Source organism: Numida meleagris, chromosome 11 (assembly GCF_002078875.1).
Source record: "Numida meleagris isolate 19003 breed g44 Domestic line chromosome 11, NumMel1.0, whole genome shotgun sequence".
Taxonomy (NCBI): Eukaryota; Metazoa; Chordata; class Aves; order Galliformes; family Numididae; genus Numida; species Numida meleagris.
The window spans coordinates 7920970-7940855 of NC_034419.1; the positions used below are offsets into that span (position 1 = coordinate 7920970).

Genomic DNA, 19886 nt, shown 5'->3' on the forward strand with positions numbered 1-19886 from the left:
GGACTGAAGGCTGTCTCAGGAAAACTTGTTAACCTTTAATCAAGTTTTACTTTTGCACTGATAAATCCCCAAAGAAAATGCTATGAGCTCTCAGAGACCTCTGTCAAAATTTGAAGATTCAATTCAAGGAATAGACTATGAAAATGGCTGAAGGAAAGACTGAAGTCTAAACACATTTAATATCAACTTCAAAAAAACCTCATCTGAACCCTGATATAATTATGCTGTAGGGGAACAGCTGCACGTGAAAGAGCATTATTTACTTTGCGCCAATTCTCTATGTGTACCATTTGAGCGGGTCAGGCACAAACAATTGGAAATACACTGGAAACAGACACTTTCTGCTGACATTAAAGTTAAGAGTTTGAAGTCAACTGCAAAAATTCACACTTCTACTCATGCTCCGAGGTGGCAGGATGCATATTGGCTGCAGCAAGGACACTGAAAAACACATTACCCCAAGATTATGCTCAAACTATTCAGTTCCAAATTAAACAGATGAATTTAAACACCACCATTAATTTGTGTGTATGTCTATGCTAACAGGTCAAACTGGATTCCAATTGGTAATGTCCATAAGATAACTAGCATATATCTAATATGTGGTAAATAGTCTTCAAGGATTAAGGTAAATAGATTCTCCTATGAGAACAATCCTACACCAAAATCTCTGCTAGGAAAACTTCACTGGTATATATATATTAATAGAAAATGTAAAAACTGAGATTGCAATTACTTTCCTTGAATTTAATTAGTTTTGCTGAAGTAGAAAAGAGATTTTAAAAAAAAATCAAGAGAAAACCAAATATTCCTACTACAAAATATTTGCACAATTAGAGAAATGTAATGAGAGGAAAACTATGTACCACAGGGATCACATAAAATCCTAAGATGTCTTATTTGCAACTAGTTTTATTTTGAAATATCATAATGCTTCTGAAGAAACTCACATGATGACCATTGGGGGACAGTAATAAACAGTTTTCAGGAGGGCAGCTGCACTCAGTTCAAGTTGAGATTTAAAAGAAAGAACACCTTAGGCAGACACAATAACAAGGCAGAGGAACATTAACAGATTGGATATGTATATACTTTAACCAGTTAGTTGCTTTCTAAGCATCACTACAGCACCTTCGCTGTGAGCATCTTCCCTTTGTGTTACAGTATAGATTTCATCCATAGGTCAAGAGGTAGATTCCTTTGAACAGGAATTGCTCGAACTCTGTAGGGTATCATTTCACACTTTTAAACACTATTTTCTGCATCGTTGGGATAACTTCATTTTTCCCATGCTGATTAAGATAGAAGCATAGACCTGTATAAATTTTAGCCATGAATTTCTACTGATTTTGCCACAAGGCCAACTCGACCTGAATCATTATCATTAACTTGTTTGTCTTAATATTCGAAGAGGAAGTCCTTCTGAACAATAGTGGAAAAGAAGGAGAATTAATAGACAAATAGTAACCCACTTACTGTAAACACTGTAATATTCTGTCTCTTTGGGGAAGCTCCTAAGATTTTATCAGTTTACTTTCTTATCAATGAACAGCCTTAAATTTCCTACCTTTCAACTGTATCCCATAAAAGAATGCAAAAGTTAAACAAGATGATATATGCAATCCTAAATGTGTCCTTTGTAATGAGGTGTTAGGGATTAGACATGTCATGGGATAAGAACTGTAAATGAATGATGTCATCTTTCTAATTTGGTGCTGAAATATAAATAAACCACTTCTAATGTTTCCTCATTTTGGATGCCAGATTGCAGTAAAATGTGCACAAAGAAAGTGTTAATGCTGCAGTAGGCTTCCTTTAGTTGTTCTGCTCTGGAATCAAAATGCATAAGAAATGCAAAATGGAAAAATGAGAAATGAAAAGTTGAAATTGCTTTCAACTTATACGATCATCAAACAGTGCATGCATTTACAGGACTTTTTATTGTTATTCATTTCTTAAAATGATGCTATATATATATATTTTAATAGCTTTTTGTTTCTATTTGTTACAATGGTAACTGGTATGATTTTCAGGTTCTGTTTCTTTTTAGTTTGGCTGCTGTCAAAGAGTACTTCAATAGTGAACTGTATTTTCCAGATATGCTTACCTGTCACTAAACTAGTACAAAATATGGTATGATTTCTAATTTTTCAAAGTAGGATTTCTAAGGATAAATAGGAGAATTTCTGGAGGAGGAGGAAAACTAAAGGCATCAAGAAAATTAAGAGTAACAATAAAATCCCTTTCATGTCCTTCTGAGTAAAAATCTGTACCATTACTTCCATCTGCTTCTCTTGCTAATTCTTTCACTGGTTAGTAGGCAATGAAATATCAGGTATATTTTCATTTGAGGAAGAAATTAATTAACCACACTGGAACTCATTCAGGACCCCAGGGCTTCACACCCCTACATATACATATAAGTACACACATCAACACACAGAAAGGGGGTTTTATTCACCACATACTTTAGGACATTGGCTCGTCAGACAGACAGTAACTGCACCTGATCATGGTCCTGTATCAACATATTAGATCATCACTTCAGTATTGACTGAGGGGGAAAAGTACCACCTGCTGACTTGATAATGCTGTGATTTCCTGTACCATCTTCAGCATACTTGAAAATTTCAAGTTCAAAAATATACAAGATTTTTTATTATATTGCTCTTGAAACAGATTCCTAAATATGACTTTTCAGGGTTGTTTGGAAACTCAGTCTTGGAACTTGCAATTCATAAAAATTGTACACACATTTAAACTGTGCCAAATCTAATCTGCATCATCTGTTATTCCATACGAATTACACCACGTGTTGTGTAATTTCCATATATATCATGGCAAATTATGTAATATCCTGTGAAGTAAGAAATCATTCTTACTTACATTCTTAATTACAAATCCATTGATACAGAGCATGATAGAGATGACACTACTTTACAATTTCCTGCAACCTCTTTGTCAATTGCTAAATCAAACAGAATTTTGGAGAATATTTATTTGCAAAATTTTGGTTATCTTTCAGTAGTTCCATTATTTGTTTTCATTTATGATAACCATTGTCCCTTCTTTCCATAGTAAATATTTTCAAATGTGATTGTCTTGTGTATATCAAATATGGCCAATTCAACATATGTTCATGCCTACCAGTTTCCTGCAGTGGAGCTCATTCTTCTCCAGCAGTATTTCCAGAGATGAGCATGAATCAAGATGTTACCTTCTTTCAAAGAAACTATGAAATCCTAAAAAAATGTCGAGTCAGAACTTCACTAATTTCACTAAACTTAATTTTCCTCCAAAAGACAGCAGATTTGTTTTGCAATCTGTACTGGAGATATGGGCTACTTTAAATAAAAACAGAGAATAATTTAAGTCAGCAGCATAAATAAAAATGACCTGTTAGAAGTCATGGGCACTTTTCATTTTTTAATTGAATTTCTTTCTCAATAATCTCAGTGATCATGCTGTTATCACAACACAGAGATATGCATTTGGTTTGTCCCACTGTCCAGCATATTAAGATATTGCTTTAGAAATATTATGTTTTTATGTGTGTTTATGTATACACACACACATTTATATACTAATTTATGTACCTATGAATTATTTCTTTACCAGTGAAATATAGCAAAGACTTTAGATCCACAACTGCTTAGGCAATTTCACAATTTTAACTCATTCTTACAAATTAAAACCAGTTTCACTAGTGGTGGAAAGAATGATGAGCTGTAGCACAGGTTGAATTTTCTGAAATTAGAAGTACTGTGACACCCAGACTTGCAGAGAAATACTGAACAGGTGACCCATGTGACTTCAGAAGGAGATTAGCTCTCAGCAGTCTCAAGCATTTTCTCAAGACTGAGGTTTCCAAACCTCTTCCTTATTTCATTTCCTTTTACACTGCCAGCGTGGAAGTGCACTGCATTCTAACACAGACATTGACAGCAAAATCCTAAATTCTGTCTTTGACATGAATCTGAAACAATTTAACATAAATTAGCATGCCAGGTTCAGTTTGCAAACTCTAGCAGTTTGCATGACTGCAAACTGCTACATTTCCTTTATGGAACACATATGATACAAAAATAATTAAAAGGTAATGAACATGAAGATTATTTTTTCCCCTGCTATTTTCAGCGTGTGTCAATTTGGTTTTAGACCTTTATCTCAAGTTAATGTTAGACTAAAATAGATAACCTACAACTTTTAATTTCCTGTTTTGACCATTCATCACATGTTTAAAAGCCACATCTCTAACAACAAAATTATCATAAGCTTTTTTTGAAAATGCCCAGTGAACACCTGGCCCACACCTGAGAAGGAACCAGTTCTAATTTGGATTGAATGAAAATAAAAGTAAACTTGTAAAATGTAACAATATAAACTGCATCTCCTACTGGCCACATGTACCCTTATTAGTTTTAGCCTGAATAATTTCTTCGGTTTTTTTTTTTTTTCTGTAAATTTATTACTATGTTCAATAAATGCTGCATATATTTGGAAAAAAAAAAAAGGAATGATAGAGGAATTAGATGTGGTTTAAATGTGAGTGCACAGATATATTAACCCTTGGGGCTTGAAACAGTTGTCTTTGATCATTCGGTATCGCTATTTGCTAAGCTGTCAAGGTCATGAATGGTATGTGTAGCTGAATTTCTAACCCACTTACCAAGAAATTTATGATCAAGCTCTGTACAAAAACTGACAGATATCTCTTGTCCTTCCAACATTTTGTAAAGTTTAAGTAAGGATCTACAGAAGTGAAACGAAAGTCCTTGACTGGCAACAGACTCAATAGCTTAACAACAATCTGTAACTGTAAAACTATAATATTAAAGCTGTCTTTTAAAAAAATATTTTAGCAAGGTGGCAATAGGCAACTATGCTTTGATCTGTCATCTGGATCAAGTTAACAATGAAACTCTCATGAATGAGGTTCAAATAAGGAAAAATAGTAATATTTGTTGCTCTGGGATATAGCTGTAATGCCATTCAATAGCTATCAGTTTTCTTTGGATTTTCTACTCAATCTCTCTTCACTAAATGGAATTTGAAACATTTCTAGAATATTCACTTTCAATACAGTAGGATTTTTCCCTTTATAATACAAGAAGGAAACACATATAAGGACTACAAACTATCCTGGGAAGATCATACAGCGTAATTATTAAAGCACGTTCTTTAAAATCACAGAATCACAGAATTGTAGCGGTTGGAAGGGATCTCTAGAGATCATTGAGTTCAACCTCCCTGCAAAGCAGGCTCCCTAGACCAGGCTTCACAGGTAGGCGTCCAGGTGGGCCTTGAATATCTCCAGAGAAGGAGACTCCACAACCTCCCTGGGCAGCTGGTTCCAGTGCTCTGTCACCCTCACTGTGAACAAGTTCCTTTGCATATTGGTGGGAATTTCCTATGCTCCAGCTTATGGCCGTTTCCCCTTGTCCTGTCCCCACAGACCACTGAAAGGAGGTTGGCCAAGTCCCTTTGACTCCCACACTTAAGGTATTTATAAACATTAAGTAGATCACCTCTGAGTCTTCTTTTCCCAAGGCTGAACAGACCCAGGTCACCCAACCTTTCCTCATAAAATCAAAGAATAAATCAAGAGAATCAAGTTCTAGCACTGATTCTGCAATGGGCTTTGCCATCTTCAACATTCCAAAACCTCTTTTTCTTGCAGTCTCACTATTTGAAAATTATACTTCCACAAAGCACTTTGACATCTTCATTTTTTCATATTTCATTCTATTTTTGCTGATAAACAATTTAATTTGAGCTTTTTCCCCTCAATACAACAATTTCAGAAAACTCTAATATACTTCTCCTTTTTTAAATTTGAAATCTAGAATGTAAGAATCTAAAAAAACAGTACACTTAAGACTATATATTTCACCAAGTTTATCCAGAAGTTACATAAACCCAGTGGAATTAACTTGGATTATAGGAAAGCATGACCAAATGCAATTGTTCTTTCAGTTTGAATCCAGTGCTTCAGGCCTCAAATCTATTAGCTGAGGGTTAACAAAATGTTTGCTAAATTGGCCAGTTATGTAATTACTGTCCGTACAAAATTAGTTTTTATGACAGAACAGTATTTTTGCACGTTCTTCATTAAAATAAAAAAAATATTCCAAATGTGGACTGATACAGTTGTGTAACAGAGGAAGATAGTTTGGAAAGAAGCTATAGAGGGCTTTTCAGAAACGACTGCTGAGTTTCAAAGTAATCATCATTAGCATCATAACAATTTCCTGCTTATGTGATTTCATAGTAAGTCAAACTGCAAATTTGCCAACAGTGTTTCTTATGTTATGAGTGCTGATGTTTTCCACAAGTTAAAAGATCTGCTAATTGGCTATTGCTTTGAAGGACATTTTGCCGATACTAGAGCCACATGTAAGAAGTGGACTTCAATTTCTATGAGTATGCCAGGGCTTGTTGCTACTTTACACTAAGTTTTAGACCACTTCAAACCGCACAACAGTAGCAACATAATGTTAAGTATATGCAAAATAAATTATATTTCTTCAGTTGTCTTCTATTTTTACAAACATCTGATAATATTCAATCCAAGATCATTTTTGTTTTTGTTTTGTTGCTTATCCAGTGAGTCCTTACACACCAAGAAAATACCAACAGAAAAAATGTAAGTTACAAAGAATATGTTTGCAAGCACACACCAGCAACAAAAAGATAATGAGAACATTACAGTGCGGTAACTCAGAATTCCAGATGCTAGAAAACTACCATAATCATAACCGTATGGGTATTAGAATGCATCACTATGGGGTAGAGCTATGCTTTACTGAGAGTTTTAATTAGGCATTTTCTTTTTATAACATCTCTGTAATATAACCTATCCTTACATTCTTTCTCTTAATTATATTTGAACTTTTTTTTATTATTTTATTTTGCTGCTTTGTTTCCCTCCTTTTAATTTTTTTTCCCTGTTAAAATTCCAAATGGGCTAATAAGTATGCTTTTCTTTTCCTGGTATAGTGTGTGACTTGTCATGGAAAGTGTGAAAGACAGGATGCATGCAGGTTAAAAGTATGTGTTATAGTTTACTGGAGAAAAATTTGGCTACTTCTTCCTTAAATATTTTTCTATTTTTTTGTCCTCATTCATGCTATGTCTGTTGTATATGAAGTTAAGAACATAGTAACGTTCTTATGGTAGGAAAGCACTTTCTTTTTTTTAACTTTCTTCTATCTACATCTAGTTATACATTAAATTTAAATCATGTGATGTTTAATGTGAAAATCTTACAATTCTCATCATTTGTGAAGTACATGAAGCCAGAACACTTGTTCTTCAGGCCTTGTCTGCACTCCCCAGTTTCACAGTACAAAAAAAAAAAATCCAAGCTTTCAGGAAATCCAACCTTCCTCCCAGATGAAACACAACAGCAAATGCTGGCCAAATTAGATGTTCTGACTCCTGTGCAGCAATGCAACCAGAGAAAATTTTAAAAATATTTTATCTGAAATTAAGCAGAAAAAAACATAAATCCCAGAAACAGTAGAAACAGTAAAAAATTTAAAAAAAAAAAATAGGTTTTACAAAAAGTGACACCAAGGAAAGTTGGAAGATTAACAATTTTAATTATTTTTCTGATGGTATCACAATGTGAAGTAAACTAATGTGATACAGAAAGGATGCTACAGCATTACACTAAATGAAGCCTGAGTGGCATAAAAGAAAGAAATGGATGGTCATGAAGAGACTAAAAGCAAAAGTTCCCATCTGTTTATCTGCCTGGAAGTAATCAAGATGCAAACAATCTATCTGTTTAAAATTTAGAAAAATAATAGCTGTAAAGCAGTTTTCAATATGTATCTTGACAAAGACTTGGGTCTGATAATTTAGTGTTTACTGTGAGCATAAAAGCTCTACATTTATTTTAAATTTATTATTAATTAGAGTACTGTTTAAATGATATTAACAACCACTAGACCTGATGCTTTGGAAGATTACAGGATTTAAGTAACTTATCCTGAAAGAAGTCAGAGCTCATAGTAAGCCTCCCTCTTCATGAGCTGAAGGATAATAGCCTTCTCACAAACACCAGCTGGGATATTAGATCCTTGGCAGCATGAGAAGAGGCAGCAGTTTTAAGTGCCAGGCAGACATTTATCTGGAGTACTAAGGCTAAATTTCTACTTTCTTTGCACTTGTGATTGAAGTTATGTTGATTTGAACGTGGTCCCTCCGACTTCTCTGTTGTGGTCCCTGCATTTAGAGTTTGTGTACTTGAAGCCATTTTAAGTTCTGTGAATTAAAAGTATGGCTTGAAGCACAGGAAATATCTTGTAATAATACAGCATACGAAGTAATGTATAGGCTAAAGTCATGCTAAAAGTATTTGTCTGAGTTCTACTACTAAACCTAGTAATTACGCAGAAGTATGTAAGAACACAGACACAAAGAAGTGGGTTAAAAAAGCATAATTAAAGCTCTGTAACAGCAGCTGCCTGAGGACATCTCAGGCCAGGTCCCACTAAAAGCAGACGAACAGCATAAGAAGGTAGAGTTCTCCGGTGGCTTGCTGTTGTTAGTTTGTTTTGTTTTTATTTTGGGTTTTTGTTCATTTGTTTGTGTATTCAAACAGGAAATAACTCATTGTAAAGACACTTCCCCATAATTTTTAAACACCACACATGAATCAGAAACTTTAGTAGCAAAGCAGGACTTTTGAAACTGCAATTACATGGTTACTAATATTGATATCTGAATGTCAGAAAAGTTCATCTCATTGTAATTTTTGCACTTTTACAGAATCACAAGGTCATAGGGTTTGGAAGGGACCTCTGGGGATCATCTAATCTAACCCCCTGTCAAAGCAGGTTCCCTACAGCAGGTTGCACAGGAAAGCATCCAGCCACAAGTTCTTGAATATCTCCAGAGAAGGGAGCCCCATAACCTCTCTGGGCAAACCCAGCTCTCTCCTTTCTATGTTTGTACCTTATACAAAAATCTAGCCTAAATTGAAATTACTACATTTCTTCTAATAGTATGCAATAAAAACAGATAAATAAAACTTTCAACACAGTGATGGTATGTCGGAATATTGACCCCTTTATCTAGAAGGGAAAATATAACTTGTGATTTCGTTATTCCTAAGTGCTTGATGTCACCACCACAATATCACATTAGCACTATTCCTAATGTTCTTAACCAGAACAATATGTGTAATGCAACATGCTGCCTTCAATTCCATTTATCTCCTTTGCTCTTGAAAGCTTTCTTTGAAATATTTGTATGTTAATTAGTCAGAAATACTCCAATGTATTGCATACAGGAGGAATTTGTTGAGAAACTGTGGTTACACAGATTTTTTAAATTCTTTGATTGTTTTTCACCCTTTTTGTTTCATTAGCAATATGCTCATGTGATGAAATATAGAGTAGTGAACTAAAAGACTGGAGAACACTGCCAAACACCAACTTTGCCTCTGGCCAGAGTATTCTGTACACCTGCAGTCTTGAAAATGCTGGACTGGTTTCTAATTTCATGTTTTGGGAAGAAAAATAAAATGCTTTCAAGGAGTTAGAAGACCTTGCATTTTGGCAAACTCCACTTACATTTTTGGCTCTATATCCCAAAAGTAAAAAGAGGCAACTGGGAAATTTCCTTGCAGTATCCAAGTTCAGAATGAATCAGTAACACAGCAGTGTATTATGCTCCTACTAAAATCTCTTGAGATGTTCTAAAAATGGGCTTTAAGCTAATTGTTTCGTGAAGGATTGCATCACTATACACATTTCTCTAAAAATAGCTGTCTCAGTATTCTCCAAAGGAATCTTGGCCAGGGTGATTATAAACACTGTGTAATCACTCAGCCAAGCCCGTGTGGTGATCTTGTTTAATACTGTATTACTGAGAGGTCTTTTAAACCTACTAAAAAGTTCTGTGGCTCTCCAAATACAGCATTTGGTGTATGAATCAAAACAATTCCAGTGGCTCAGTTTTTCTGGGAGTGTATTACTATGCTTCGCATATATTTAAAATGCTAAACGATAGATACATTACTGAAAGATTGCAGCTGCTAAATTGTACTTAAATCACTGCAATTAAATATGCTCGTTTTTATGTGAAGGTGTTTGCATCACAGAGATCAGTATCATTAGTAGTATTAATTTTACAGATGTATGCATTGCAATACAAATAAGTTTCCTAGGTTATCAAAACATATTCTGATAAAAACTGTAAAAATAAGCCATTACCAATGCACTTCTTCCAGCCTAGAAATAACAAGTCATTCTTAAACTCATACAGCCACAACCTACGAGAAGACTGATCAATTTATCAACATAATAATATTTTGGTCTTTCATATGTGCATACCTCCAGTTTCATATTTAAAGTAAATAACACGTTTTCATTCTCTTACAAAGGGAACATATTTCCTTTTTAAGATTGTTCTTTTCATTTTTCAGTGTGAAGAGTTACAAATTACATCAAAATCCTTATCATTTACAATCTGCTTGAACTTCTAAAAGGCCAGAAAATTAGAACAGAAAAAATGCTGGAGTTGGTCATTCATTGAAGTTCTAGCTCTGTGATAAAAGTGGATCAGAAATAGATTAGGAAATGGCATCTCTCACAGAAACTGAGAAGCAGAGTGGAGATATCACACAGTGTGAAATGTCATTTTTCCCCACAGGACAATCATAGCAAGGAATAGTAGCACTTACATGCCTTGCTCTTGGATGCACATATGAAAGCTGGGGGGCTTAACAGTGCTTCTCTCCAAAGGGATTAAAGAAGTATGAATGATCTCTACAACTCCTACTATCAGATAATTCTTAAGTGTAATAAAGTGGTGACCTAGTTAAACTACATTCCTATTCCTGGTGTCTCTCTCTTTTTTTTTTTTTTTCAGTGTCTGAGATAAAAGAGATTATTTTGGCATTAATTTAATCTGTTAAATAGCGTTACTGAAGATCTTTATCACTATAAATAATGAAGGTATTTGAAGTATTTGGTTACAACTCTACCTGAAGTTATCACACACACACAATGCCTCTCTAGCAATCCTCTTCTGCTGTTACTATACTCAGGCAAAACAAAGTTCTGAAAGTTTTGAGCACATCTCAATAATATCTTGAAGGTAAAAAAAAAAAAAAAAAAAAGTAAATAAATAAAAATAAAAGAAAAAAACACAGTCTTCCCACATATCTCCTGAATATTTTTAAAAATATCCACAACAGATATCTTGGAAAATCTTGCTAAATTCATTTTTTCTTCAGTAACAAAGTTGTTTGGAACATAACATTTTCTGCTAAAGTGATGAAAACTCTCCTGGACACCTGAATGACCCAAGACATACATGCATCATGGCTGAAACACTTGGCTGGAATGTCTGTAATGAAGCATCATGAGGGGATGATAAATTCATGCTCGGGTTGTTTCCTATTTTTACAGATCTGTGGGAAAAAGCTACAACTATTAGATACATGATGAAGAGTTACTGGGATTTTAGCATTGCAGGAAGGGTTTTCTTTTCCTGTATCCACGAAGTTCTATAGTATACAATGTATAATTCAGAATAAAGAATAATAATGATAATAACGTTGACTATACAGTATGTCCCAAACATTGTTAATGTGTCATGATCAGTTGTGAAGAGGCACATTGCTGAATGGTTAATTTGAGAGACTAAGGAAGCCAGAATGATTTTGCTGATGGCATTTTCATACTCATCAAGTAATAAATTCAGTAATGACACACAAAGAAAAAGAACAACACTTCAGAACAACAATTCAGAAATGATCTGAAAACATCTTCCTCATCCTTTTCACCTATTCTGAAAGAGAAATAACAATATAAAGTACACATAGTATATATCTTTAGTACTTGGCTTATCTGAACATCCTTTGTCCTATTGCTTATCCTAATGCATCTCCACTGGCAATGAGCATTACCTTCTAAAAACCAGCGGAAGTAGCCACTGTACAGTATGAAGTTTTAAACATCTTAATTGGACAGATAAGAGATGCATGTCCTGTGCCTATTATATTGTGTTTAGTGTGGTTATTTTCCTGATTAATAAAGCAGAACATAAAGTCAATTGTGTCTAGAGTTTACAACAACATTTTTTTAAATTAAAATCTCTAATGACTTAAGAGTGTTGAAGACAGGATGATTTTTACTTATTTGAGAATTTTAAGGATAATCATCAATTCCAGATAACCTCTCAGAAAGCCTGAAGCCTTCTGAAAAAATAAACCCGAAACAATTATTTAGGAACAGATAAGAAAAATCTGAACAGCAAAAAGGTTATAAAGTGTCAATAGAGTGGATAGATCTTGCTTGACAGTGAAGAGCATCTGTTCTCTTCTGTTGCACATAATGAACTCAGTGGGAAGCTGTATGTACAAGGAGAGGAAACAGAAGTGTAATAGCTGCCTATATGTTGGTTGACACAAAAGTAATGCCGCCTATTTATTTCCATGGAAACTACAACAGATACAAAGAGCACAAAAACACTACTTGATAGAGTTGATTCTCAGCTACAAAACATTATTTTTCAACATAGATACTACCATTAGCTTTGTGTTTTTGCAAGTCATGAATAAGTGCCTGCATGCTGCACTCATAAACATCTGTACAAGTGGAGGTGACTCGCTGTCACCACTGGTGAAAAGCATCACCCACCACCTCACTGTGCTAACATCCACTGTTTTGTCTTCATCAATATTCAGCAAGCGAATGTCAGTGTGTGCCATTTTCTCTGCATGGAGGATTCAGTGACACCCCTTTGCTTCATACCCACTTCCATGTCAGATGCCGTTTTGTCAGACTGCCCCTCTGCTGCCATCTGCCACATGGCAACAAAATGTAACAGAATATTGGCAGAAAGGTTCAACTTCTATTGCCATACCAACAACACTCACCTCTGACGTCACGGGTCAACAGAATAAAATAGGAGGTATTACTTTTGGAGCAGACCTTGTAATACGAGCCTATCAAACATGCAGCTAAATACTTTGCAGACAAAGAGAAGCAATGCAGAAACATTTACATGTAACATCTCCTACTTATCACAGTTGCTGTCACATAATGGACCTGGTTTGAGGACTTCCAATACAACATTAGAATAAAATAGTACAACTGAAAATAATGTCAATTCTCAGTTGTCCAAAAAGTACAAAAATGAATGTCTCCCCACCTGCTGTTTTAACTGATGTACTAATCTGTCCTTCTCTCTTTTAAGAGCCATTACTTCCTCCTGAGTCTTCTTTTTCTTCGAAGCAGACAGTTCAAGCAAGGCAATGTTTGCATCTTTTTCACTAATTGCAGCAAGCAATGCTTCCTGTCTGATAAAATAAAATAAAAATTATTATATTTTCCATAAACCAGAACAAAAATACTACATGAAATGCAAGAGAAGAATCAGATAATTTCTGAAAACTCCTTATATAGCTAATATTTTTAAGCACAATCAAACAATGAAATAAATTATCAGCAAAAAGAAATTACTCATTTCTCATAATTTAAATATATCTTAAAACATTTAGCTCAGTGGGTTTCTTTTTAGTCTAATGTGACATCTAATAGTCATTTTTTGAATTGCTTTGATCTTGAAAATCTTTGGTACTTGTTTTTTTAAAATGTACTTACCTGCATTCTAGAATAACCTAGATAAATCTCTTATGAATTATTCCAATCATAAAAGCAAAGTGATATAAAACTTAAGTTGTGTTTTTATTTGGGAACCTGTGGGCCTCAGTACAAAAATCTCTAAACATCTTCCTGATATTTATATGCATGTTTTCCTATGAATTTATTACTAGTCATTGTGTCACCATGAAACTATAATTCTAGAAGCAAAAAAGAACATCTAGAAAAACAGTTCCTCGATCTAATAGTTCATGAGGAATCTTCTCCTTGGAAATTTTGACGCTCTCAATCTACAGAAAGTAAATGGAAACCTACAGCACTCAGAGACATATAGAATTACATAGAAGCCAAGAGGGTCACACTGTAGTTTGTGAGGACACATGACAAAAGTAATTTTTACAACATGACATTTGGTAGCACAAATCTTATTATTTCTTATGCTCTAAAATGCTCACGTTGGAAATGTCATAATCTGTCCCTTGTTTTCTTAAATAAATGAAATATTCACTTTCTGCAGTGCATTCGATGACAGACTATGACTTATCAGCCAAGAAAGAGCACGTAATACTTACTAGGTTTTAGAATATAGTATGTTATGGCCTATGCCTTTTTTGAGAACTACATAAGATCAATCATTAAAAAATAAACATGGATAAATGAGCCATAAATTAAACTTAGGCTCCAACTGCTAATAAATGTAAGAATATGGCTCATGAACTTCGTACATCCAAGGTGAGCTAAAAGTTTGGAATTCTTGCAATCCTTCTGCTTGCCAGTAATAATGTCAAGAAAGCTATTTCACTTTTATTTCAAAATTCCTAATGCATTAATGTAAATATTTAAAGGACAACATTTCTGATGGAGTCAAAGGAAAACAACGCATTTATTTTACTCTCGAAGTTATGAGACATGGATCAATTCTAGATAAACAGTTGTATTTTATTCGTACACTTAAAATAGTATCATTTATTATTCTGTCCTCTTTACTCTAATCATGGTTAAAGGATGTTTAAAAGAGGATGCCATAAGTCTCCAGCAGTCTTAATTTAAATAAAAAGGTCCTATTTTGAATAGCAGATATTAAGAAAAAAATACATTAAGGAGTCACATATCCATAGAGTTAATCTGAAACAAGATTTAGGTATTTTGTTTTCTATAAACCTCAAGATAATGCATAATGGATGCTGCATGGTAATTTGTACCGGTCCGCCACATTTTTCATGTTTTGTGCTCAAATAAGTTGTAAATTCCATAAAGCTTTCATTAAAATCTTAAATTCTTAATGCACTGAAATAAAAGAAAGCTGATGCACTATTCTATGCAATCATTTCTCTCATACTGCAGAAATTAGGGAATTTATGCATCACAGAAAATCTAAATACACCTCTTCTTAGCATCTGTTTTAAATGGAAAGAAAAATGTAACACAGATTCAAATTTTTTTTCTCTGCAGTATCTTTTATACACAAGTCTCTGTTTTTCTGTTTCAGAAATGTGCCCAGGCTCACAAGGCAGGTTCTTTTGGGAGCTGTGGTGGTGATAACAGAACATTTCTGACAAAAAGGGTTGGCAACAGGAATTCTGTGACTTTAAAGCCAAAGAAACAGCAGATTGCGTTATTACATAAAACACTCCTCTGAAGTAAATAAGATTAGCTTATTTCCTCTACTTTCATCTGATAGTAGCATGTATGAAAATCACAATTAATGATGATACAGAAGTTTTGACAGTGTTCTCAAGGTTTGCATTGATGAACAGTTTCCTTTTTTTTTAAACTTGCATGAAACAAGTTTTGTTGTTGTTGTTGTTTTAAACATATGTAAAAAAAAAAAAGCTTTTGGCTTTGTTCTTCTGGTTTTCAGGGTACGTAAAACAAAGATTTGCTCTGTCTGCAATTAAAACAAGTAGGATTAGGTCCTAATCTTTCATTCATGGTAATCGCTGCTGTAAAGTAGGCACCCTCTGGTAAATAGCAAAATATAAATTGGTTTATTCCAAATGATAATGATTATTAATTATAATTAAAAAAACTTGAATTTAAATGAAGGTGTACTGCATTTTCACCTCTTCAAGGTTTACAGTATTTAAAAACTGGCTTTGAAAACACAAACCTGACTAGTAAGAAAGACAGTCAGGACTACTGATACATTTGGTATCATTTCAATATATCTGATAATGGGATTCTCCCAAGTCCATCCTTTCTATATTGACGGTCAAAATAGCCATATGTTCTTGTAATCATGGCAGTACAACTGTGCAACACTATGCAACCCTTTTGACACACCAGCCCCCACTTTAAAGTAGCAGATGAGGGAAATGCTTTCTTGAGGGAGAAGAGCAGGCAATCCACTTTGAAAAATCTGCACTCGTGATTCTGCAACCCTCCATGACACAAGATTTTTTGAAACCCCTAATGTGTTCTTTCTTAACTGAAGGCACTGAGGAGTTATGAAAGCCAATTGGAAGTTATTATAATATTTTTGTAAGACAGTATTTTGTTGAAACCTAACAATTTTTTTTTTCCTCAGCTTCCATGTGGTTGACAGGATAATTCCATTCAGTACACAGCTATTTGTAAAATATTGCATAGTTGCAAGCAAACACTTAGTTCCAAGAAATATTGGTTCGTAATAAGCACTTCCAGAAAATAATGGTTTACAATCATGTGAAGCAGCTGCTGTCATATGGCCCTGTAATGCACTATTGAGACAGTCGAAGATCTGAATCCAGCCCCCAGCACATACAGGCAGTTGAATCAGCTACCAGTATTTCGTACCATTGGTCAATGTGTTTTTTAACTTTTATCTTTAAAATAAATGTAAGTGAAGCTAGGAGGTCTTAAATCTACAAAGGTTTAGTGAAGACTGTGTAAGAACACAAGGACGGGGATTCGTACTGAAGTCCTTCCACTGCAATGTGGAACGATGAATACGTCCACACAGATGGGCAGGTGAATGCAAACACACAGACTGTGTTTTTGAAGCCTCCTGTGTATTCAGCTCTAAAGCCTCATTCATCTAAGAGACAAGGCATTTTAGCTTGGGCATAGTGCCACACAACAGGCTGATGGTTTCCAGACTGGGACTGGCTCACATATAGTGAGTTTGGAGCACAGCAGGGGGAGCTTGCATCTGTCTGCACCTGTCTGCACAGACGTTCTCCTGGAGCGTGTTGGCACATTATCTGTGTCTATTAACATGGATAATTTGAACAGTAATAACCTCAAATATATAAACCAGTAGCATTTAACCAGGCATCTGGGTTAAGAAGAATTCAGCAAAGTAGTACCGAATCGTTATGCTCTACCAATAGACAGGCTACAAGGTTGAATACATCCTCAGTAATTAACTTCAATACAGAGGGAAGATCCAATGCTTTGTACTATTAATATGGAACATAGGGGTACAGGTCAGTGCATCACTAGAATGGACAAAGTAAATCAGGAGATGCAAGCATTTATGCAACAGCCTATGTGGACAGACCTGAAGTTCTACACTGTCATATCTCTTTTATTACATACCACACACAGGTCTATCCACGCCTGTGAAAACTACTATGCTACCTATCCTTATCCTTGAAATTCCCTATGGAAGAATCAAAATCTGATGAACAGAGGAAATTTACTTGAGCTACTCAGTGATTCTGCTAAAAATCAATAATACCGTTTTTGCAGGAAACATGATTACCTGACCTCTAGGAACAAGCTAAGATGCCAGCAAAACAGCTGGTAATAACAACATTCTCATTAACAATCACTAAGTAAGCTTCACTCAGACGTACACAGGTGGCAAGGTCTTCACCTAAACCTCTCAGGTAAGTAATACACTTCCATTTTACTGCTAGAAACTGAAAATCACCATTCATTTCTGGGCCAGGATTTTTGAAAATCGGGAGCTGAACTGGCACCAAAAACAACATGCAGTCTGTTATACTCTCCAGCCAGCATGTTTAAGAGTGTAAGCATAATTTATAATTCCTAATTATCTACTGTGTCAGGGAAAAAAAATGACTATCCAAATACTGTACTATAGAGATGTTATCACTATTTCCAGCCAAAATGTCTCCTTATTGTTTAATAAATTATGGTAATAAAATACATTTTAAAATAATTTATTAAAGCATGGAATTAAATGACATTCTTTAACAGTAATATTTATAAAGAGTAATCCTTTTTGCTATTCATAGTTTTTCATCTCTCTTTTGGCAAACTAATCTGTTATACAAATACCAGGGTAGTACTTTTAACACCAAGAAAAATCACTCCAACTGAACATGGTGAAATTAGGTAAGCTCTCGGTTTAATAAAATACACGTTAAATCAAACAGCATTTGCTCCACACTGATAAGTAATCTGTACATTTTCTTTTGACTTACATAACAGAGTTACCAGGATTCCTCATCTAAATATGTTCCACTATAATTGGGTGTTCACAACAAGAAGGAAAAAGAGAATTCTTCCCTAGAAAAGCTAAACTGTAGAAATGAAACTTCTCAGATGGCAAAGCAAGATTACATTCTACTTCACACCAAGCACAAGCTAGTTTCCTTTACAAAAATTTTATATAACAATCCCTTGATGGTCACATTTGCAGCAGTGAGATCTGGGCTTAATGTACTAAAGATTCCAGTGAGGAATACCAAGAAAGTTAATATTAATATTAATATTTATTTATATTAATATATGTTAGGCCACTTCATACTAAAACACAGAAATAAAGAGGAAAGGTGCAGTCCCTTCCCTATAGCCAAGAGCTCAAGCAAGCAGGAATCCACCCCAGAGTATCTGCAATTCCACTCTAATCTTTTCATTAACTACATGGATGATGAACTAGAAAGTTTGCCCATTGAATTTCAGTGAGATTTGAGGTTGGGAGGACCTTGAAGCACCATGAAGACAAGAATTAAAAGGTCATGACAAACCAAAAAAACAGTATGTAAAACTAAGGTGGAACTCCTTATTAACGATCTGTTGTGAAAAAGGCAAACATCATACTGGAAAGAATAAACAGAAGCAGACTGCAGGACAGAAGTGATTCTTTTGATCTGTGTGACTTCAGGAGAATCTCAGCTGAAATACTGAATCTGGATACCGTTCTTCAAGAACAAGGTGAAGACTGTTCAAGGGACAGCAACAAAAACAGAAACAACTGACATGAAAACATTGACAGAACTACAATAAATAGTCCACGAGCTATAACGTGATAAAGAGAACACAAAATGCTATATTAGGGTGAAATAGAGCATTTTTTCCATGTCCACATCATGCAGAACGAGAGCTAATATGCCAACATCCAATGGTAATGGCAAGTAAGTATTAATAGTATTAAGTACTGGAAGAAACTGATGGGGAAAATTGGGCAAAATTTTGTTAGAAACAATTCAGGTATCGTTGATCTTGCCCTAGAACATGATCTTACCAGTAACCCGATTATTTAGCAGTTCAATGGTTTAAGCTGGTTTATTCTGTGTTTCATTTAAGACAGTACTCCTTTGAGTTAATATCCATGTTTTATCTGCGTACACCATATACCTGTTAGTCTTCCTCTGATTGGAAGGAAAGACCTTTTACATTTAAGTTTCTACATCTATTTTAAGAACAATACAAAACTTCAGAATGATCAAGTTTTTGTGCAAATTACCAGTTACAGATAAGAATAACTTCGTACTGCATAGGTTGTTTCTCAGTGACAGTGTACAAAGATACCTTTCCTTGGAGGATTTACCAACTATTAATCTGATACAAGACAAAGCTTTTCGATAAATAAAAATTTTAAATCATATAAAATTTTTTGTAAAGCAGCTGCTAGGCATGTGAAGGTCTAATTTGAATTAACGTATATAGAGCTGGAGGAAGCAGATGATAACAAAGCAATTCAATTATAAATGTAACCAAACACCTGAAAACCTCATAGATCTCTAGCAATACAGAGTATGCATTTGTGAAGGCATCTGTCTAGGAGTGAAAAAAATTACTTAATATGAAAAGGAAGCCTTAGCATGCTACAAGGGAAGATAAGATAATGCAAGAAGAAATAAATCCATGAAAGACTCTGTTGAATGCCAAACTGAAAAAGTATATTGTATACGGTATTTTATCAAAGTGCAGCCTAAACAAACGTCAAATGGAATAATTTCTTTAACAAATATGGGCAACAACTGAGAAAAAAGAAGGTTGTTCACTAGCATATATTTAGTCAAGATTAACTATGGATAAAAGAATGTACTAAGAACAGATTTAATAACCCTAAACTGTCATTCAGCT

At 34.6% G+C, this 19886-nt stretch overlaps 1 protein-coding gene across 3 annotated transcripts in view; it reads right to left on the reverse strand.

Annotated features, from left to right (window-relative positions):
- Positions 1–19886, reverse strand: part of ERC2 (ELKS/RAB6-interacting/CAST family member 2) — a 456034-nt gene that overhangs the window by 136866 nt on the left and 299282 nt on the right. For all 3 annotated transcript variants that reach the window (XM_021409074.1, XM_021409073.1, XM_021409075.1), the window contains exon 14: positions 13174–13321. In XM_021409074.1, coding sequence (XP_021264749.1) covers positions 13174–13321 — 148 coding nt within the window. The remainder of the gene's footprint in view (positions 1–13173; positions 13322–19886) is intronic.